The sequence below is a fragment of the Mus musculus genome, chromosome 2 (genome assembly GCF_000001635.26).
Source record: "Mus musculus strain C57BL/6J chromosome 2, GRCm38.p6 C57BL/6J".
NCBI lineage: Eukaryota > Metazoa > Chordata > Mammalia > Rodentia > Muridae > Mus > Mus musculus.
The window spans coordinates 77,047,548-77,070,880 of record NC_000068.7 but is presented as its reverse complement, the minus strand read 5'-3'; the positions used below and the strand labels follow the sequence as shown (position 1 = coordinate 77,070,880).

The window sequence follows — 23,333 nt, the reverse complement described above, 5'->3', positions numbered from 1 at the left end:
AGAGAGAGAGAGAGAGAGAGAGAGAGAGAGGAAGAAGGAGGAGGAGGAGGAGGAGGAGGAGGAGGAGAGAAGAGAAGAGAAGAGAAGAGAAGAGAAGAGAAGAGAAGAGAAGAGAAGAGAAGAGAAGAGAAGAGAAGAGAAGAGAAGAGAAGAGAAGAGAAGAGGGAACCAAGAAGATGGAGAGGAGAGAGGAGCAAGAGAGCACATGGGTGAAATGATAGGCTTCTATAGGACCAGACGCTGGGGAAGGGAGGGCCATGAGGCACAGATGTTTAGGGTAGAGAGCAGGGTGAGAAGAAGTGGGAGGAGCCAAATGTACTGAGTGTGCCCTGAGGCCAGCAGGCACACTGGTATCCCAATAGGCACCCAGTTAGCCATTTCTTCTGAGCTTCACTTGAACCTGTCAATATTTATCTGAGATATCTTGGATACATCTGAGCTGTATTTCATTGCTGCTCTGTAAAGAATCCCATCCTAGGGACAGACTCACTGATTTCGTATCCTGGAATCGAATGTGTTTGAACCAAGCAGCCTCACAGGATGCACAGTGGTAATGCCCATATTTGTCTGATTCTGCTAAATCTAACCTGCATTCTAATGATAATTCTGGATCATTGAGTGTTTTTTTTTAATCTTTTTAGATGGAAACATCTGTCATATGGCTAAGCGACACTGCATTATGATTTTTTGTGTGTGTTGCTTTGCATGCAGCTATGACACAAGTTATTTATAATAGAATATGATAACAGCCGAGCTTAGATTCACAGCAAGGCTGAGAGCCCTCGGCTTCTGGTCCCCCTTACCTACTCCTAAGCTATGATTGGCATCATTCTTAAGGAAAGGTGGCCTGCTAGCACACAGTGTTTGAAATTACACCACAGGAAGCTGGGGTAGTTGGAAGTGCTCGGTCTGAAGCTTAGGTGACAGCGATGGCTCGGAGCAAGGGATCTCTGTCTCTTTCTCTAAGTGCAGCTCCCGCTTCAGAGCTTAAAATATAAAACACACAGCAGGGCCAGGCTACCTCATGAACTATTCATTTGCCTTTCTTGTCTGTTAACATCCACTTAGGAGTTATATGCGAGCATCTATTAGCTCAGTTTCTATCCCTGCATGAAAGATGGTATCACGTTTCACTCTCTCTTATCATGGTGAAGTTAAATGTGTTAGTAACACCTTAGCTGGATATTTTGCTTCTGTATAATAACTTTAAGTGTCATCTGCCTTGATCCAATGCATGTGACTTTTTTCATATAAGTTTTTTTAAAAATTTCTACTTTCTAGAGTTGGAAGAAAACTGAGTTAATTAAGATTATGCTTCTCCCCACCCCACCCCCTCAGTTTTTATTTATATTGGCTACCGACACCTTCGTTGTTACTACAGGTGATAACAAACCTTGGGCAGAATTTAGCTCATTCATTCATTTCTTCATTCCAATGCCACGTTCAATGTTTTGTAAAGCAGGTGTTCCCAAGCATCTAATACCACTTGTCCTCATATTGTTTGCATTCTGGTGGGAAGAGCCAACCAGCAAGTCAATCTGTAAGTGAGATAAGCAACTGTATGGCAGGGACTGTTTCAGGCTCTGGGGTCAAGGAAGGACTGGCCGAGACCAGCACCCGTGCAAATCCCTGAGAGGTAGGTGGACCTGATAAAGAGCAGCAGCGTTGCATCAGAAAGGACAGTGCCACTGAAGGAGAAGTAGACAGGAGGAGGGGAGAGTATAGAACATGGCAAGAGTTGAGGGAACTATGTTGACAAGCCCATTAGCCACCACAGAAAACCCTATCCTTTATGTAGCACTTGATGGATTTAACGATCACATTCCAGCATGTACCTGATCCATCATTGTCCCTGTTTTGCAGAATAGAATTTGGGGTACAGAGAGGTCTGACAACTTGCTGCGCCATGTGTCCCATAGCAGCAAAGGACTGGGTTGCTTGTCTGAATCATTCCACTAGATTGCTAACTATTGGTCTCTCTCCTCTTGTCATTCAGCTTCCATTGGTCACAAGGAGCCTGGTTGCTTCATCGCCATGGATTCTCTTTCATTCTAGCATGCTCATGGAGAATTTCATCTCTGTCTAGCTTTAACTGGGGCTCCATTTTTTCTGTACTTTTCTTTGGTTTGTTTTAAATGCAGAAAATGGCTGTGACCTCAAGGCTAGACAAAGATACATAAACGTGTCTCAGAATTATAAGGACCTACTGGCATCCAGTCAAGAAGGTACACACTGCATACGTGTGCTCTAGAAAACAGGACCCATGTGGTCAGAGGCTGTGGTGCCTAGTTATGGCTTCAGAAGGGAGCCATAACTCTGAATTGAGAACATAGTAGGCAGAGTGACGTTAGTAGAATGGAGGGAACTGCAGGGAAGAGAATGCACCTTCAGCAGAGAAGACAGAAGACCAGCTACTACATAATACTTTGTATCCCTCCCCGCTTCTCACAGCCATCCCTTTTGTTCCCTTCTGACTCTGCTACTCTGGATCATCCCTTAGTCCTTTCTGTTGTCCTGTATCACCTTCATCACAAGAAGATATTGTCTAGAGAGTTAAAGGAAAAATGCTCATCTTCCTTTCTGGATACTTTTATCAGAGGTAACTTGAACTATTCAGGAGCAGGCATGACATCAGAGAAAAGCCACACCATAGTGAAATGTATTGTTTTAACCTTAAATGGAAAACAAAGGCAATGCAAGCCCTCCACAGGGGGGGGGGAGCAACATTTTCTCTTGCCTAGCAGATTTGTTTGTGATTGCATGCATTTCCTTCCCCCCCTCCCACCCCCTCCACACACAAAAGCTAACTTTAATGGAGTCTGATGATATATTTAGGTGGTGAGTGTCAGATACTGAAATTTGGGAAATTACAAAGTTGAGTTCTTAGGAGAGTTTGAACTTAGCTGCTGTTCAGATATCTTTGTGTCTATAATAAGCAGTTGAGTAAACGGCAGCATTGCCATCTCAACCTGCTACCACTTAACAAACACCGTTAAGGCTGATGGCTGCTTTTTTTCTGTTTGTCCTAAAGCTCCTAGTATAGAATGTATCAAAGCTTAGACTACATTAAAAGAGTATCTATCAGTTTATTTTTCACAAAATATCTACAAGTTAGTCATTCTAATGCAAATTTACTTTGTGATGATGATGATGGATGATGGATAATGTTGATGACAATGATGATGTGGTGAAGTTGCCTGAATCCTGTTGTGGGTAAATAGCTGGGGAAGAGCAGAGCCAGCCGAGGGAGGCTACCTTGAAAGGTCAGAAACCTTGCCCTGCATGATTGAGGGGTTCTCCTAGCTCAGGGGATCCTCTTGTCTATCCTTTCTTCCTAAACCTCCTGAGCTAAGAGAACCCCTCAACAATGCAGGGCAAGGTTTCTGACCTTTCAAGGAGAGGATGCATATAGAAGCGCTTATGAGTGGGGTCTTCAACATACTGCTACTGGTCAGAGTAATGCCAACCTGAAGATAACCCCTGCATTTCCCTTAAATAGAAAAATGTTTGGCCAGTTTAAGGGCAGGCATGTCATGGGACAACATGGAAGTGAATTTTGTGAAGGCTGTGTAATTATAGAGTTGTAAGTAGGTAAACACAGACCCTGAATTGAATGTGTGGCCTAACACTATGTGCTGGGGGTAAGAGAAATATAAAAGGGAAACATATTAGAAGGAGATACATAACAGTATAGCTATATATGTTCCAAACGATCTCAAATATGTAAACTTACCCTTCTATCTCTTGCTGTGCCGTTTTGTCAAAACCTATCGCATAAGGAATTTCAGGCTTCATCCTTTTGAATATTGCCATCATATGATTCCTGTTTCTCTCTTTTGTACTTTCTGTCAAAAGGTTGTGGGAGTCTGTCAGTCTGTCTGGCAGACTGCCCTTCATGGTTCCCTCTGGCTGCCTTTCTCTCTTCTTACATTCACCTTTGTTTCTACCCATTGATCTTTCTGAATGTTAGTAACTGATATTCCCATAAATGGTATTTCTATTTAATTATTTTTTGGATCATAATCTGTTTTGTTTCTGAGTATTTTTTGTTGTTTTTTCCTTTAATTTTTTTTTTAAGAATTTCTTGTGTGAGTGCTTTATCTACATCAAGTCAACCCCATGTTCCTTGCTCTCCACCACTGCTTTTTAAGTTCATGACCTCTTCTTCTATAATTAATATTGTTACATGTATATATACATACATGTACACATATATGTACACATACAAATAGACAGACATTCATACATATAAACAACCAACCTAGTGACTCCATTCAGTTTTGTTCACATGCATGTTCACATGCCACATCTTCACATATGTACACAGTACAAGTGGCTGACCACTTGGGACGGGGATAACCCACCCAGGGGCTTACCCCTGAGGAAACCATATCCTCCCTCTCAGAAGCCACTGACTGCCGCCAACAGCTCTTCATGTATGTATGGGGGCTTGTGTGTTACTGGGTCTCTTGCTCTGCCATTTTGAGGGATGGTTTTCCCTTTGCCTCTCTTGGCTTTGGGTGTGTTTTCCTTCAGGTTGCTTCCTTCATTTGAGCTAAGATGGATTTCTGTGCTGCTGGCTGAGGGTCTTCACTTTGCCTTGCCTTGCCTTGCCTTGCCTTGCCTTGCCTTGCCTTGCCTTGCCTTGCCTTACCTTGCCTTGCTCATCTGGAAAATGGTTACACTTTCACCTGCTGGAATGGGATTGGTTCTTTGGCATTTGGCTATTTTGCTCTCTCCTTATTTGCTTCTGGGATTCTCAGCACCTCCAGTCCAGACTCGGCTTCTGGAATCAGATCAGGGTCGATTGGCTGTTGGCTACAGTGTTTTTCTGTTGGCTTTTTAAAAGCCAACAGAACTCCATGTCTGAGTTCATGTAAAATCCCAATTATTACATTAGTCTCACGGGACACATATGTTGATCCTCACAGTTTTATAATGATGAATCAATCCTTCATCCATTAGCGTCAAACCTCAGAAATCTGTGACTTTAGCTTCACTTACTTCTTTCTTATTTTCTAGGCATTTATGATTATATATCTACAAAATGTGTGCACATACATGTATTCTGTGGTTTGTGGAAAGTATCGGAAATATATAACAAATCAGCAAAAGCAAGCATACTTTTAACAGCACTTTTTCAAAGCAAAGCTGAAAAGGAGATACAGTGTTTGTCTCCTCCAAAATGAAGACAGTCACAAACAAGCAAGGACACGGTTCCGGTCTCTGTTAAAAGGAGCAGCAAGCTAAAGATAGGAGCATCTCTCCCCTCCCCCACCTTCCAAGTGTCATTTGCCATAAACAGAAGAAAATTCTGGTCAGCTGATCCCTTCTGCGGAGACAGAGTAAGCTGTCAAGTGTTCACCATCTGGTTGAGCTCCTAATCCAGATGGGCTGCCAATAGTAATTTATGAAAGGGTTGAAAGCAACGTGCCATGCTCTAGCGTGAATCATTAGAAGGCATTAACTTTGGGATTTGCTCCCCTCCCCCAGCCCCTGCTTGCGACAGATGCAAAGATAGGGTGACTGCTTCCCTACAGTAAACAGAACAGTCTATTTGGGAAGCAAAAAGTCAATATGTCTTTCCTTTTTGAAGGAAAAAAAAAAACATTTATCGCCTCCTTCCCTTCAGTTGACTTAATGAATACAGGATTAAATGCCCCCCATGGTGGAGCTTCTAACACATGTCTGAAGAAGACTTCTCAATCTGACGCATCTGAACATCTGGGATACTGGACTGCCAAAGTCAGCATCAGGAATAATCTGACAGGCCTCATGCTCACCCTGCTGACAGGCACCAAGAAATCCTTTCTCAGGGAGAAAGCCCAAAGGTCAATCAATGTTTCCAGTGCAGTCCAGGGTCACAGACCCACTGGCCATCCTTTTCTCTTCTCCAGCAGACACACACAGGCAGTGTGCTTTCGAGTGGGAACTCAGTTACGGGGCACCGTGGTTGGCTTCAATCAGGTTTCTTTTAAGTCACCATCCATCCGCGTTCCACCATTAGTTGAGTGCGGCTGTACTGTAATCGCACTTGTTCCTTGTGAACGATAAAATTCTTTTCATTTGTCTTCAACTCGTGTGAGAATGGCTAGAAAATTGGGGAATCATAGTTTATCCTTTGTTCAAGTCATTTACTATTAAGGCGCTGGAGAACATTGCCAGTATGTATGCTATCTGTGCTTTAAGGGTTTGTAAGAGTCTGGAACCAGCATGGAAGGTTCTAAATGAAAAATGCTGGCATCTGGGCTGCTTGTAATCTACAGATCAAGGTCTCGGAAAGGAAAATGCAGGGGTACAGGGTCACGGAGAGCCCTGGGATTAGGAACAGGCCAGGTACTATCATTACAATCCTGCTGGGAATGAGAAATGGAAGAGATTAGCATCCAATAAGAGGGAGGCAATCTTTTGAGGACAGAGAGAAAGGCTTGGGTAAGCAGGGTGGTTGGCAATTTCTCCACCCAAGGAATGAATCTGTGGTGCAGACAGGAGTGGGGCAGAGGGGATAGTAATTCTCATGGGAGCAAGGTGACTCAGAGTGTCCTCATAAAGCTTCATTAGAGGAGAGATGTGCACATTGAACCAAACGATTTGTGTTAAGATTTCTTAAACCCAGCTGCAAGTGCCAGCACACAGAAGAAGAAACCAGGCATCCCTGATGGCCTAAAATGTCTGCAAGTGATCTAAAGGGCAGCCATTTATCCACAGGTGACGGGATACTGTTACTGTGAAAAATTAAGAAATTCTGATTTCAGAATATCTTATTTTTTTCCTTTATTAAAAAAAAGTTTGGTTTTTTTTGAGAATTTCATGTGTTGTATATTGAATTTTGGTCATTTTTGCTCTCTTTACTGTCTCTCCCCTTCCTTACTCCCTAACTGAAACTCCTTTTCCCCCATGAGGCTCTCTCCTATTTGATATTTTTTTGTGACCTGATGAATATAATTATGGTTGCTTGCTTGAGCATTAGTAGGGAATTGTTACTGAAACCATGGGCCACTTATCAAAGGTTGTACCACTGAAGAAATGATATACCTTCCCCAGAACCCCATAACTACCCATAATCCCTCAGTGGGAGGTGAGACCTCATAAGGCCTCTATCTATTCCTTGCATGAAGAAATGGTGATGACCAAATCTTTTCCCCCCTATTTATTTATTCGCTTTACATCCCAATTGCTGCCCACCCTTACTGGTCCCCACTTCCATAATCCCTCCCCATTCTTCTCTGAGACGGTAGAGACCCCATGGGTATCCCCACACCCCAGCACCTCAAGTCTCTGTGAGGCTAGGCCCATTCTCCCTGAGGCCAGACGAGGCAGCCCAGATAGAAGAACATATCCCACAAACAGGCAACAGCTTTTGGGATAGCCCCCGCTCCAGTTTGGGACCCACATGGAGGCCGAGCAGTACATCTGCTACATATGTGTGGGGAGGCCTAGGTCCAGCCTGTGTAGGCTCTTGGTTCGTGGTTCAGTCGCCAAGATCCTCCAAGGGTCCAGGTTAGTTGACTCTGTTGATCTTCCTATGGCGTTCCTATCCCCTTCCCCCAACTCCTCCATAAGGGTCACCAAGCTCCATTCAATGTTTGCCTGTGGGTCTCTGCATCTGTCTGAGTCGGCTGCTGGGTGGAACCTCTCAAAAGACAGCCATGCTAGATTCCTGTCTGCAAGCATAAGAATATCATTAATAGTATCAGGGATTCTTATGTAGGTTGTATGCAGGTAAAGACAGCTACATAGAGTTTATGAGTGCAACAGCTATGTCGGGCCCTAAAGACCTGCTTTACAGCACCCCTCTCCACCCTCTGCCTCTTACCTTCTCTATACCCCATCTATGTCCTTTGAGCCGGACGGGCTGGTGTCCCACCAACTCTCTCCACAGTTGCTTATTCTTTGTACTTTGAGCACTTATGAATTTTTACATGAATTACTGCCCACTACAAAAGGAAGAGTCTCTGAGCAGCACTAGTCTATGGGTTTAAACATAGTATGTAAGTATTTGGAATGTAGTTTGACACCATGTTCTTTAAACAGTTAGGTTCTCCCTCTAGACTCTATGACCTCCCCAATCAGAAAGTGGTTGGTTGCTAACATAATCATTATGTCACTATTGTACCAGTGTGCAGATCTTGACATTTTTATTATGACTACTCAACACGTATTTTTCTCACTCCTTAAGTTTATGTGTTCTTTTTTTTCCGTAAATGTTGATCAGATTCTATTTTATTGATCTTTAAAATGACATTAATTGGTCTAGAGATGTAGTTCAGGTGGTAGAGTGCTTGCCTAGAAAGTATACTCTCCAGCACCCTATAAACCATCAGTGGCAGTGTGTGCCGGTAATCCCAGAACTCAGGAGATAGACAGAGAAGGATTAAGAGTTCAAGGTCCCCAGGCTACATGGAAAGATTGAGGTCAGGCTCTGAGAGCTGAGACTCTGTCTCGAACTTTTTAAGAAATGTATTAACCTTCCGTTATTATAAGACCATGTGCTCAAGGCTACAAGGATTATAGGAGTAAGTCGGGCACCAGTCCTTACCCTTAAAGAATTTATAGCACAATAGATAAAGTGCCTGATAAGAAACAAATAAATCTCCTAGGTGATTGAAAAACAAAATCAGAAACAAACAGATCCTATTTTATTGGCATTGATTTGTCAAAATTAAAATTATGGTTTTGCGAAGGTGATATTTTTACTGAAGAAATGCTTGGTTTTGGGTTTTGTTTTCTTATTTTGTGTTCTCTGTGCTGGAAGGACTTTCAAGACATGCAATTTGAACAAGGTATTACATCCCTCTAGTGGCCATTTTCCAGACTACATGCAGGCATAGCTTTTATCTAGAGAAAACAACCAATTTCAAAAGAGCTTGCCAACCAGGCCGATCTATTTGAATGCAAGTCAGCAACAGTCAATAAAAGAACGCCAGGAGAAAAATACTTCACTATGCTTTATGTCATGTGTTCCACACTCAGAAAAAGTGCAAGAAGATTGGGGGTAGGGTGGAGAATTGACTGTGAGATCAGATACCCAGGCTAAAATCTTGCTTCTGCTATTCCGTGACTGAGCAAGTTAGTGAAAGGAAAAAAATTAAAATGGGGTGAAGAGCAATTGAGAAAGACAGTGTTGACCTCCAGCCTCCACGTGTGTACACCTGTACACACCTTTTAACACACACATACACACACATGCATACACACAAACATGCACACCTATATGCATACAAACGCACATGTGCACACATGAACACACACAACCATGCACAAAAATGTACATACACACAAGCATGCACATACACATGCACACACATATACATGCATACATATAAACATGCACACACACATGCACACAGATGCACATACATGCACACATGTACATACACATGCACACAGACAAACAGCACACACACACAACCATGCACACACACATGGACACAGATGTACATACACACACGCACATACACACATGTGAACGCACACAAAGCTGGCTGGGAACCAAAGAGTAGTGAACTGCTGTCCCCCAGGGAGTAGCCCATTCAAAATTCATAGTTGTTTTCCAGTTTCCTTCTTGGAGGTGTCGATTCTAAGTGTGATGAGCAAACAAATGCCTAACTGTAGTGGATGCAGGGTGCATGCTGGTGGTGGGGGTGACTCAGAAGTAGAAGGTGATCATCCTTCATCTTGGCTGGCACAGATGTTTTTACAATTTTATATTACAAGTTTTACCAATAACTTGCAAATTGCCATGGTGTTTCCTGACTCTTACCACCGTCCCTTCTCTTGCCATGTCTACCAGTCCCTGCCGTTACCTTTTCCTCTGTGCCTTTCCCAGCGTGCTACACAGATACATTCTCTTTCTCATTCTAAATTTCAGTATTCTATAGAAAACTTGGAACATAGTACTCATAGGACAACAGGACTTTAAAGACCTTTTTAGTACAGCTTCTGTCAGTAAGAATTGGTTCTAAAAGTCTCCTGGTGGTTTTTTTTTTTTAATTATTATTTTCTTCACTGAATATAAGTACTGAGCTATAAAACTAATTGTTCTAAATGTGCCTGGAATGTTGTATACCAGGAACAATATCTCTCATAGTGGTTTTATGTCATGTTTTACAATTATTCTTGTCTGGGACCCTTGATGTACCCCAGGCACATCCAAGTGTGACTGTTTGGAAGCATCTTTACAACCATTCTAGGGACATTGCTATACCCCTAGGTCTTTTTTTGATCTTGTCCTCATTTCATTACTAATTTATTTTTACTGACTCATAAATTAATTGTTTGAGGTTAAATTCTTGAAATCTGTACCTAGCTCCAAGATCTTTATAAAAAAAAAAAAAAGAAAGAAAAATAACTCCCAGGATAATTAAAGAGTTATCATGCTAACTTTTGCTAGTGGTTGAAGGAAAATGGAGGGGGGAAATTAAAGACTTAGATTTCTAAAATAGCAGGCAAGGTGCTGTGTTCAGTCCGCCCACACTCTCCTTACACTTCTTGCTTTGTGAAATCTTAGGAATGGTTAGGAAACCTGTGACCATTTCTGCAATGGGAGCAGTTGGAGTCCAACTCAAAGCTGGTTTGAAAGTCTTGTCCTTTTATGAGCCTCCATGTCACCTTCATCTCATAAGGTCAACACAGGTTATAAAAATGATGATGTGAAGATGAAATACTGGCAAGCATATTTGATATCTAATTGCTAGTGATAACTAGGTATTTATCTAGTGGATATAGCCTTGAGCATTCATAACCACTGAGAACAAAATATATAAATATTTTACCCTATTGGGTTAGCAAATGCTTTGTTAATTGGCCGATTCACATTCCTATTCAAAGAGCATCTTGAAATAAATGAAGCTTTTAAATGATGCCCCCAGGGAAACTTGGTAAACATACTGTGCCTTTTACCATAAGATTCTGGAAGTATCTCTGAGAAATATTAAAAAGTAAACCTTTAGAAAAGATTAGAGCTGCTGCAGAAGCCATCATTCATCGTTCCCTCGAGACTGACGGACCTTAAACAAAGGAACACTCTGTGGCTTTGCCGCCTGCTGTGCCAGTGTGATAGCTTCTATTATCTGAAAACAGTAGCTTGCACCAACTCAGACTGCCCATGAAAGGAGAGATCTGTTTTCAGGTGGTGCCTCTTGTCAGGGCTTCTAAGTCAAGGTCAAGGTGAACTAACCACTGGCTTGTTCCATTCAGCTCTCGGGTGACAGGAATCCACGAGATGATGGGATACATTCAGAACCGAGTGGATTGTCTCACTGAACAGTGTACAGCGCATGAGGAATTTGCCCGCAAGAGACAGCAATTAGCAACATCAGTGGACGACTACCTAAGGAAGGTAGTTTCATAAAAGAATATATATACACCTTTTATTTGGTGTTCACGGATGGTGTGCCAACTGTGAGCACTGTGGGAGGGTGTGGCACATCTCCTTAGACTTCCTCTATATTACATAGTAGGACTTATAATGGGGTGAACAGTTGTAATTCACCTCTGCCCCAGGTTGCCAATCATAAATGTCTAATGTTGTCTGCCATTCCAGTGCATACACACACACACACACACACACACATATATTTATATATATACACACACACACATATATACAAACATACTCTCCATAGTTCTGTGTTAGCCACATCAGACATGCCCCAAAAGGGGGGAGTGCTGGTTTGTATGACTCTGAGCAAAGTCACATGCTAGCTTTCATCATAATGGCACAATTGACCAGAAGGACTTCAGATAGCCAGCTAGATATTAACAGTTTTGGGGGTTGTGTTTCTGGGAAAGATCTGTTGTCATCATCATTTTGACTGGACAGAACCAGTGCAAGAGACACAGTCATCCACATAAAAGCACTCACGGGAGGAAGATCAGCAGCTTTCTATGGAAACATTTTGCTATCTATCCGCTGAAGACACGGTGGTAGTGAGCCTTGCTGTAGACGCTGGGTCTCAAATGTTCAGTCATCTTTGTATTCGATGCAACCTACTGATATACTTGAGTATATAGGAGCAGAGTTAACAGACTTCATAGGATCTGGCACTAAACAGCATCCTTGTTAGGTTGTTCCCTCTGTTACTGACCCGGTAGCTCATGACTGTGAGCTGTATCTGGTTGCCTGGGTCCAGAGAGAGTTTGATCACAGGAGCAGCTTGACCACTTGAGAGTCAAGCTAATTCGGTGATTGTGGAAGACACACCAGGAATTTAAACAATGGCTGCTTCTTATCTGATTGCTGACTTAGCTGTGGAGGGTGTGCATTCTATAGAAAGCAAGGGATGAAGGAAATAACTCGAGTGGAATGAAGCCCTTCCAGGGTCACCTAGGTCACTGGTTCTTGTGAACCAAAGATCAAATCACAATTCCCTCAATTCATCAGTGAAATGATTCAAGTAGGTCCCTGCTTTCACTATCGTCTGGACAGGGCATTTCCCAGAGCTCCCCAGCTTTAAATACAACTGTCTGTAGGGTAGTCTAACACCTCCGTTTGGAATGCTTGCTTACTTGTGCCAGCAAATTGGTCTCATTCAACATACAGATGAATTCATCTCTGCTAACATGTTAGCAAGTATATTATCATCCTCTGTGGGCAATATAGAAAAGCTCTTCATGGGTATGCAGGGATGATAGCTTGTAGTCATTGCTGTCAGTGAAAGACTATATTTATAGCTTATCAGTATGGCATCATATGAAGATCAGCATTATCAAAATATGAAATTCTTCAAAATTTAAAGCTATTTTATACAAAAATGATATACATTTAAAATACAATGGTGATGTATGGAACAATATTTCCTTATATGTACACTCCTTTATATAAGTATATATTTTTAAGACTACAATATATTCTCTATTCCCTAAGGTGGAAATGTCAATTCAGGAAATCAGGCCCATTCTTGCTACCACATTGGATGTTGCTTCCAGCCCTTCTGAATCAGAGAAGATTTTAAATAAATATCTGGAATTGGATATCCAAGTCAAGGTAAATGAAAGTTATTTCTAGGACCATAATGTTGAAAATAATTATTTAAAAACAATTTCCAAAGATATGGCATTTAGTTCCAGCTCCCTTAAGAGCTGCAATTATAGCCGGGCGGTAGTGGAGGATGCCTTTAATACCAGCACTTGGGAGGCAGAGGCAAGTGGATTTCTGAGTTTGAGGCCAACCTGGTTTACAAAGTGAGTTCCAGGACAGCCAGGGCTATATAGGGCTAACCCTGTCTCGAAAAACCAAAAAAAAAAAAAAAGAGCTGTAATTATAAGTTAATACAGATAATGACATGAAAATCACATACACTGTTATGTGTGTCTAAGTTGTGTGTATTTTTTTGTGTCCATTTATTAGCATATTTATTGCAACTGTAGGCAACTGTAGTTTTCAGATTCTTAGCTGGCATTGGTTCTCTGCCTGAGAACAGACTCGTGTTAGCAACACTTTCGAGGTGCCAGACTAGGCAGGAAAGCACTCCTCTAAGATTGTGACTTCTTACAAGAATTTCACAATAAAATCACACAGAATTTCCAGAAACAACATGCGTCATCTGCAATCTTTAATAAGGCAAATCTAAACTTGCTTCACCTCCATATTCAGACACTGAGTGCCCGCCCCAAGTGTGGCTCTGCCTTGGATTTAGAGACTCCTGCCAGGCCGGAGCTTCTCACACTTCCTAAGGCTGTGGCCCCTTAACACAGTTCTTCATGTGGTGGTGACCCCCAACCATAAAACTGTAATTTTGCTGTTATGAATCATAATGTAAATTATATGCAAGTTATCTGTTTGGTGACCCCCCAAGGGGGTTGCACCCCACAGGTTGAGAACCTCTGCCCTAGAGGTTCCAAATCTACACTGTCTGCCTGCCCTGTAGAATTTTAAAGTGAGTGCCTCCCCCGCACCCCACTCACCTGCATCAGCAAGAAAAACCCCATTTCTCCTGGTTTCCACAGAAGACCCTCACTCAAAACAGCCCCCTCCCTGTGGATAGGCACACTGGTTTTTTTTTTTTTCTTTCCTCCTTATTAGAATAGGATTTAGAAACATCTTCATTTAAAATGCCTAAGCCTTGTCTGAAGGCATTCTCTGTTTAGAATTTAGAAGCATGAGAGAGAACTCAGGGGGAGAAATCCCTTGCTCCTCGTTTTTCTGCAGTGTGTTGTCACGAAGCAGGACTGGCAAATTGCAGCTCAGTGCAGTCAGTGGGGTTCCTGGCAAGCATGTTAACACAATGGGGAAGATGTCCCTTGTGCTGCAAGTGAGAGCACAAACATTTTAATTCTGCTTCATTCCTCCCTTGTTCTCGGGAAGTTTTGCAGGGATTTCTTTCTGTGGCTCTTAGTCATGTATCACTCAGTGATGACGATGCACTCTGAGAACCGGGCCGTTGCACGATTTGGCTGGTGTTGTGTGAGCATCACAGTGTGCACTTAACACAGACGTAGGCAGTCGCCAGACATTGTTCCTTGATGCCGTAGAGAAATGTAAACACCGTGTATGAAGCTGCTGCCAGCTCAAGCAGGTCTCCTCCCTTAAAGTACATTTCTCCTATGTGTAGAAGAATCCTCCAACAATAAAAATAGTGATAGCAAATATATGAACCAGTAACACAGTTAATTAGGAAGCATTATGTGCTGCACATAATTATATATGCTGTACTTTTATATGGCCGGCAATAATAATTTTGTTTATACACCGTTGGAATAGACATGCAGGTAATGTATTAAAAGGGATCAGAAAGACCAGCTCTCCCTAAGGGCAATTAACTAGGAGTTAAGCACTGTTAAATATTATTAAGAATGCTAATGCTATGACAGGTCTTTATTGTAAGCACCTTTTAGTGTTTACTTTCCCCACAAATAAGCTAAGCTGCTGGGAACCTGGCCAGTTTGAGCTTTTGATTGACAGCTGTCAGATTCTTCTTTGTATCCCATTACCTTGAATGGGGGCTGTTAGCTTAATAATCCCTCTTACTGGCTACTGGCTAAACTGTCATAGTGGGATCTTGGCTTTGAGCACTTCATGGATGCCTTAAAGAAGCTAGACTTGGGTACAAGGAGTACAGCGATCAGGACTGTGGCTGAGGCCATAGGCTTCAGCTTCTGGGGGCCTTGCTCTAGACCAGGGATCTCAACCCGTGGGTCATAGCCCCATTGGGAGGAAGAGTAGGGCTCAGCCTCAACCCAAACCTTGAGAGGCTGGACCTACAGGAGGCTTGTCAGTGGTGCTTTTAAAGAGCTTGTGATTGAGACAGTAGGGAAGTTCACATATCCAGGCTGTCACTGAGAGAGAGATTCAAAACGTAAGCACCAGCATGCCATGTCCCCTCTCTACCTGTGCAAGCAGGTTGTTTGTCTGAGGAGTCCCTCTCCTTCATGATATCCCTCTGTGTTTTAACAGTAGGACCCAAGAAGTTCCTCTCCTGAATGATATCTTAGTTTACTTGTGGTCTGTATCGTGGGTAGAGCAGGCTGAACTGAATTGTATAATGGTCAGGTAAGACCCCTGGGGCTTCCGACACTGGTGGCAGAGGCAACAGCAGTGGCAAAGAAGTAGCAGAACTGAAGAGTGAGTGTCAGAGGGTGCCCGGGAGCTGAGAGCCTGATGTCTGGAGCTAAGGCCTGCATAGCAACACCAATGGCAGAATCCTAGGGTAGCTAAGAAAAGTCTGAGAAGCCAAGAGACAGGGAAGCTCTAAAAGCTGGAGCTGAGAGTTCAAGCATTGTAAGCTAGGCTTGCTAGGAGCTTTCAAGAGTTCTACCATGGACCGAGGAGCCCAGAGTCCCAGCACAACACATCTCAGGAGCCGTAAACTGCTTACTGGGTCTTGATTCTCTATGTCCCCGGGGCATTATGCGTCTACCTTAAGCACCAGAACAAAAGGTCTTCAGCTTTGGACAGAGCCAAGGAAGGGCTGGAGATGGCTTTCAGATTCAAGTGCCTTTTTTCCCTTCCTTTTTGGAATTCTGAAAGTTACACCTTTCTTTGATTGAGGAAATTCTCAGTACAAGTTCAATTAATATCCGTAATAGATGGATAAGCCGAAGGGTAATGGAATGTGAATGTTCACGATTTCCCCTGTCAGTTCCTGACCCCTGGTGCTTTGCTTTCATAGGAGACAGCACATGCATTAGAAGCAGCTGCAAAAATCATGACAGAGAAAAATGAACTTGAACTCAATGAAGTGGCATTGCTTCCTCTTAAAGTGAAATGGCTAGAGGAAGAATTAAGCACGCTTGGTCGAAGCATCAGCTGCAGGTCACGGATCCTGCAGACGTACGTGGCATTTCGAAAGTCATCCGAGGAGGTATGGTGTGATGTTGGCCTGCTTCAGCAGGATGGCCTCTGTCCATCTTTCTGCTTTCTATGGGGATAGAAACTCCACCCGAGCGAGAGTTTGTCTCTGCCAGTGCTTGTACTTACTTAATACACCCTTCCCAATTCAAGGCACCACCCAAAACTTCAGAGTAAGTAATCTTACCTAGAAAAATATAAATAGGTATGTATAAATAATTTATTATAACATGTTATACATCCTTATGCCTATCCTAAAAAAAGAGAAATTATGAAACTATTCACCGTTTAGACCATAGATCCCTTTAAATACTAAAAGTAGTAGAGTAATGGGATTCTTTTGTTTAAAATATTTATTATTATTATTATTATTATTATAATTAACTATGTGTAAGAGTGTGGGGTGGCTGGGCATGGTGGCACACGCCTTTAATCCCAGCACTAGGGAGGCAGAGCCAGGTGGATTTCTGAGTTCGAAGCCAGCCTGGTTTACAAAGTGAGTTCCAGGACAGCCAGGGCTATACAGGGCTATGCCCTGTCTCGAAAAACCAAAAAAATAAAAAAATAAAAAAATAAAAAGAGTGTGGGGTGGATGTGAGTGTGGTACCCAGAGAAGCAAGAGGAGGCTGTCAGTACTCTGTGGATCTGGGGTTACGGGAGATTGTGAGCTGCTTGGTGTGGGTAATGAACACCAGACTCAGATCCTCTGTAAGAGCAGTGTGTGCTCTTGGCTGCTGAGCCATCTCTCTAGCACCAAAATATGGAGCATTCAAAACGAAGAGAACAGGAAGACAGAGGGATTGACTCATTCTTGAATCCATCTTGCTTGATGTCCGGATGCCTTGAATGTTGCTCCAGGCTTCTTCTGAAGCTTCATCTTGACATGCTTAGAGCGAGCTCTACTATTCCCTCAAGTGTGTGAAGATTACTCCTCACAGGGGAACGCTGCTTAAGGGTGGTATCAGTCATACGAGAGTCTGGATTCTGGCTCCCGAAAACCCTGTGTGAACTCAGATAACTCTTCTATGAAGGGTTCCAGGCACCATGTTGGTGGGAGCAAGGTCCTCTCAGGAGTGTAGCTAGCTAAAGTCAGGTAGCATGCTTGGCTTTGACTTCTCACTTCTGCCTTCCTAATACCTTCATCCTCTCTTCCTACCAGCAATCTTAACAGAGCATCATCCTAACCTAATTTTGAGCCTTGATGTTAGAGCAGATACAAAACAATGCTTGGCCTCCACACTATTATGCCCCAAATGGTACCTACCTAGTACCACGTTAAGCATCTCTTTGCATGTCCCATGCTGGCATACGGATCCAAAATCACCTGGAGAAATGGAGCTTTATAAACAACACTCCCTAAAATACCACATGTCCTTCAGTTTTCCCACTTCCACTCAATCTCCTTCCCTACTTGATAGAACTTTCCATTCCAATCTGTCACCCCCTGTACCCCTGGCCTTCCCTTTTCTAACTCAATGACTCTTGGTCACACATTCCTGTTATACTCCCTGAAACAACTCCCTGGCCTCTACCCCATATGAACCCTGTCAACTTCCAACACTCGGTCAGTCCAACACTATCTACTCAGCTTCTTTGTTAAAGCTTCCAGACACAAAAGCAGACAGTTGGGATGATTGGCATGGTTACTAATTTGTGGGTCTGTATCTCTGCTGGTCCCCCATTGACATATTGCTTGGTCTTCACAACAAGTTATTCTGGCTTCCATTCTCAAATCTCAGCTGATGTCTTTGGACTTGAGATACTTCAGGAGACAATAAGACCATTGAGGCTCACTGTCTGGACTTCCTTCTACTTCCCAGCTTACTGAAGTATATTCACATATGTTCCCCATGGCTCTTGGGAAGTGATATAGTCCTACCAAGCCGTGATCAGTGATCGTCTCTTCCTGTGCAGTCTGTTTCCTTTGAAATATTGCTTTCTGCTCCTCTTATCATTTTCCTGCCCTTCATTATATAAACCTTTGGAATGGTATGGTGATATTTATTGAACTATACAACTTTTAAAGCATGGCAGTTTGAGTACTGTCCCAACTTTAAAAAAATGATTTATTAATTTTTATTTTTATGCACATTTGTGTTTTGCCTGCATGTATACCCATGTGAGGATGTCAAATCACTTGGATCACAGACAGCTGAATTACAGACAGTTGTGAGCTGTCTGCCACATGGGTGCTGGGAATTGAACTTGGGTCCTCTGGGAAAGTAGCCAGTAATCTTAACTACTGAGTCCTCTCTCTTGTCACCCAACTTTCTACTAAGACCCTTATTGGACATTTTAGTCATCACTGAGTTCAGTATCTTCTCTATGTCCCACAATGAGCACTTACTTTGTGCCCCAGGCCTTTAAATCCTGATTTCATTGTGTTCCTATGATTCTGGGTCTTAGTTACCTAGTATTATCTGTTTACAGGTGAGGGAAACTGAGGCTTGGAGAAGGTTGACATGCATTGTCAGGCAGATCCCATCCCCCTTGCCTTTCCTTTGTCAAAGGCCACGCGTCCTTGCATCTACTGAGACAACTACAGAGAGTTCTGCATACCTTCTTCGCAATTTGCTCAGGGGTTTACCAGTCCAAGGTCTCATCACCTGTTCACTATTAACTATATCCAGCTGATGAGAATGTCATGATTCTGTTGGCTACAGTAGAAAGCAAGGTGAAACATCCCACCCAGCCTTATCCCAGTACAACGATCTTTCCGGACTTCTTGCCAGTCAGCTGAAGAATCTGAATTTCATTCACGCGACAGCATGCATTTTCCCTGATGACAGTGGCGCCACACTTTGCTTTTGCAGCAGTGCCTCCCATCCAAGACCTTCTCTCACTCTCACCCCAGCAAGGGACAGACCAAATGTCACCTGCTGGAAAGTTCTTCTGTACTTACTCCGTGTAGAGCTGTTGTTATCCCTCCTTTGTCCCTATGACATTGTTTGCTTATGTGTACACAGACATGTCTCACTGGCCTTTTTCTCGCAGAACTCACTTTGGTCTCTAAGGAAGTAAACAAATCTTAGTAGGGGATCTTAGAATCTTCCATGGAAAGGGCATCCTTCTGTGTGGTTCACTAAAGATAAATAGAAGAAGAAAATTAAGGAAAAGATGGTATGAGCTTAGGAAACAGGCATCAACTGAATAAGTAGAATATTGGGATCAGGAAAGAGACTCTGGCCCTGGGAGCTAGTGCAGGCTGGCTTTAGTTCATTCCAACTAAGAATGATCTTGAAACCTTCAAAGTATGGTGACTATTAAAGTATGGTGACGATTGCCTGAAATCTCATACTGTGTTTCCATGGCTTTTGTAACTTATGAATTCCACGGGTCTTGTCTGATCAGTCATTAAATATTATTCAAAATGCATACAAATTAGTTCCAAATGCTTCCTACTAATTCTCTATCACCCCATTACTCGTTAATCTATAGTTACACATTTGATTGTATATTAACTCTGCTCAGGAGAGTAATTTAAAATAATTGAGTACTGCTAATATTAGTTAACGAATGCTTAAATGTAGTTCTAGGGAGGCGAAGTAGTATGTCTTAATAAGATTAGCTTGTGAAGGTTTTTAATATTAATGCTTACCCAGAAAACTCATCATTATTTGTACCCTTTTCTTATGGTTCACCATGATTAAAAATAAATTGTACAGTAGAATGCTCAGCCACAAATGGGTATGAACTTCACCCAACCCCCACCAAGGCACAGAGGGTGAGCAGAGACTGTAAGAGCTAGAGGTCGGGGAGGGGTGCAGAGTAGTGTCCTCTAGACAGGACAGGAACACTCTGCTAGTGAATTCACAGGAGCTGGAGGTATTGCACAAAATCAAGTCCATGAATGTTCTAGCATGGAAAGTGGAGGAGGGCTCTATCTGAAGAGGTATTGAGAGGTGGTGGCTATTGGGGTGGGGGAGAGTCAGTTTTATTTTTATTTATTATTGCATCATATCTGTGTATGGGTGTTTTACTTGCATGTGTGCCTGTGTACCTCATGTATGCCTAGTGTCTGTGAAGGTCAGAAGAGGGAATCAGTTCCCCTGGAACTGGAGTGACAGATGGTTGTGAGCCATCACATGAATATTAGGAATTGAACCTGAGTCCTCTGGAAGAGCAGCCATTGTTCTTAGCCACTGAGCCATATCTACAGCCCTGAGATAGTTTTCCTTAAGGGGCTAACCTCTGGTAGGTTGACTGTGCTCCAGTGGATGGTCCCACGCCTGTGAGTATAGATCGGCAACACAAGTTGGACTCAGTAGGTTATAGTTATAAAACAAAGAAGAGAACAAGAAGTTGGGAGGGAGTCGGGAGGTGGGGGTGGATCTGGGAAAATTAGAGAAGTAGGTGGTGACTATGATCAAAACACATTGTATTAAATTTTCAAAGAATTAATAAACTATTACATTAAAATAACAAATCATAATACTGTAATATATTAAGTACTATTGTCTTTTGCTGAATTGCTCTTTTTCTGATTTGTATGCTTTGATTTTTATTTGTTCCTTTTTTAATTATAAAACTCAGTTTTAAACAGAGCAGCCACCTGATCTCTGAAATAAATTATTCTCATTGTAGAATATACATAAAAATAATCTAGGGTGCAATAAATATTTCTGATTGGCAACAACCTTACCACTTCCTTTTGTCCGTCAGCTATCTAAGCAGATTCTTGTGGTATTCAGAACCCTGAAAATAGTCAATAATTATTTAAAGAATGCTGAAAACTAGAGTTTCAGTTTAATTTTATACTGGCTCCAAATGGACTCTGTGTCCTTTTTATCTAAAATATTTCTTAACTCTCATTTGCCTCCTCCTGTTTTAGGCAGAGGAGCAGCTTCAGAGCCTAAAGGAATTTTATCTGACTGAAATTCCTTGGAAAGATGAAGACGATGCTGTGGTCAAGTGCCAGTCTAACTCCGCTGAGAGGAAATGGCAGCTGTTTTTAAAGAAGAGTTTTTTGACCCAGGACTTGAGCCTCGAGTTTCTGAACTTAATAAACATGGTGAGAATAACATTAAGAAGCCAGCACCTTTTGTAGATATTATTCCTCAAAGTCAGAATTACATTCAGCTTGTCTGTTAGTTAGCCATGCTGCCCGAGGGAGGCCTCCTCAACTTCAGTCACTATGGACTAGTTCTGAAGCCAGCAACTCTAAGTTTTACTGTCGCAGAGCCCATGTGTCACAAGAAAGCTGCACTAGCTACTCTGATTCAAGTGCTACGTGATTATTATTACAGAATTCCCGGAAGTCTATGTATGCTCAAGTTTCCAGTTATGTTGACAGCAAGGCCCTACAAAATTTCCAGGGACCCAAAGACAAAGATTATGATAAATCTTTGTTCTAAAGAATTTCTTCTCGGCTTAACAGATCCATATTTTTAATTACAACTTTTAATTAGCTTGCAAAGTAGTAAGTTTCCGAAGATTGATTTTATCCATCCTTGACTTTGCTTTAACGCCACCTCCAGCCCGTGTTCTTTCCTTACTCTCCCATCCCCATCCCTGCTTCAGTCTCTCCCTCCCAGCCTTTCCTCCCTTTGTGTTCCTTATTGTGTGTGCTCTATTATCTCTCCCTTGACTCGTCAGTCTCTAAGTCCTTGTAGAGAAAAGCCCCATTGCATTTAGAGCTCCATCCTAAGCCTTGGTTTCCCTGAGTTCTATAAGCAAAACACCCTAGGACCTTTATGTCAGCCATTCATCTATCTGAAGCTGCCCATAGAATTCTAAAAATGTGGTTAGTTCACTTCTCCCTCAAACACCTCATGAATTTCCCCAATGAAAGAGCTCATTTTATTGTTGAGGAAAAAAATGCTAGCGGTTTAAAAAAAAAAAAAAAGAATGTTTTTAAAATGTTAAATAAGTCTGTCTTCATATCTCCTACTGTACCTCTGTAGCGAGGCAGGCATTAAAACCATCCGTAGGTAATTTCTCGTACATATGAAATTCTTTCCAACATTGAAAGCAGTTGCTATGTTTAATATGAGTCTTTCCTACAGCTACACATTTGCAAATCTATCATTTGTGATGTCGTTTAATTTCTTCCTTCAGGCTGATCTGCTTTGCCAAAATTTCTACTTGCTAAACCCGTTCATGAAATGGAATCGGGAGCCGCATGGCAGTCAACCAGACATTTTTTTTCCTTGTATTTGAGAGACGAGGGCACTAACACTTTAAGCAGTAATCTTTCTTAATTGTTCTGTGATTATGTGGTGATCCAGCACCACTCCTATGACCTTTTAAGTCCTAGATTCTGTCTTGTCAGGGCTCTCTGCAGCAGCAATTTAGCATCTTCAGAAGATGTGGGCCTGGATAGTTCTTGCCTTACTTCATTTGGCCTTAGACTAGGATTCATCTTGTTAAACTAATTTAGATCTATCTACTCCATTAACTATTTCTCTTGGGTTTCATTCTGTAGATTTGTCAAGCCAGCCTTCTATAATTGCAATTACTTCTTTAGGAAAAATGTCTAAAAGGAAGATTGACATCCTAGTTCCTGAAGTAATATATTGATTAGCAGCTTTTTTTTTTAAAGGAACAATTAATGCTTTCACTATGTTTTAATCTAATTACCACTGTGCCTGCGAGTGTGTGTAGCACAACTTCTGACTCCGTTTTTGAGCCCTTCTTCACAGATACCCAAGTGATCTGTAAGCACGGATCCGACCATGTGAAACTTATCCAAACACTGAATAGGTCCCATCTGAGAACCAGGCCATCTTCCTTTCTCTAATAGTCTAGACCTCCTTTCTATAGATGTTTAAAGATGACTGACATTTGCCATTTCCTGGAGAACTGGGGAATGCATCTGGAGACAGAAATTACTTGGCAGAATCGGGTTGTAGCACTCTTATCTCTTTGACCTTCAATCATCGATTTTTTTTCTTTGTTTTGATTTGTGTTGTTTGAAGAACATTAGTGATGAACCTGTGTAGAAGCAAAGCACTCATTGAATAGTTGCAAGTCAGATCACAGCCTCTTTAAGCATCAGAAAAAAAAATTCTTGTTAAGCCATTTATCTATGTTCAGATACCAA

The 23,333-nt window shown here is 42.1% G+C and overlaps 1 protein-coding gene and 1 long non-coding RNA gene across 11 annotated transcripts in view; both read left to right on the top strand.

Moving 5' to 3' along the window:
• Ccdc141 (coiled-coil domain containing 141) overlaps window positions 1–23,333 on the top strand; it is a 163,868-nt gene that overhangs the window by 102,889 nt on the left and 37,646 nt on the right. For all 10 annotated transcript variants that reach the window (XR_001783148.2, XR_003953673.1, XM_006499911.4 and 7 more), the window contains 4 exons: window positions 11,200–11,341; window positions 12,869–12,988; window positions 16,113–16,304; window positions 21,123–21,302. Coding sequence is in view for 8 of the 10 variants with exons in the window: in XM_006499911.4 (XP_006499974.1) it covers window positions 11,200–11,341; window positions 12,869–12,988; window positions 16,113–16,304; window positions 21,123–21,302 (634 nt within the window). In the remaining 2 variants the exon portion in view is untranslated. The remainder of the gene's footprint in view (window positions 1–11,199; window positions 11,342–12,868; window positions 12,989–16,112; window positions 16,305–21,122; window positions 21,303–23,333) is intronic.
• On the top strand, window positions 150–9,088 carry Gm39862. The gene is made up of 2 exons (XR_866496.1): window positions 150–2,599; window positions 5,023–9,088. It is a non-coding gene; the product is annotated as a predicted gene, 39862 (long non-coding RNA).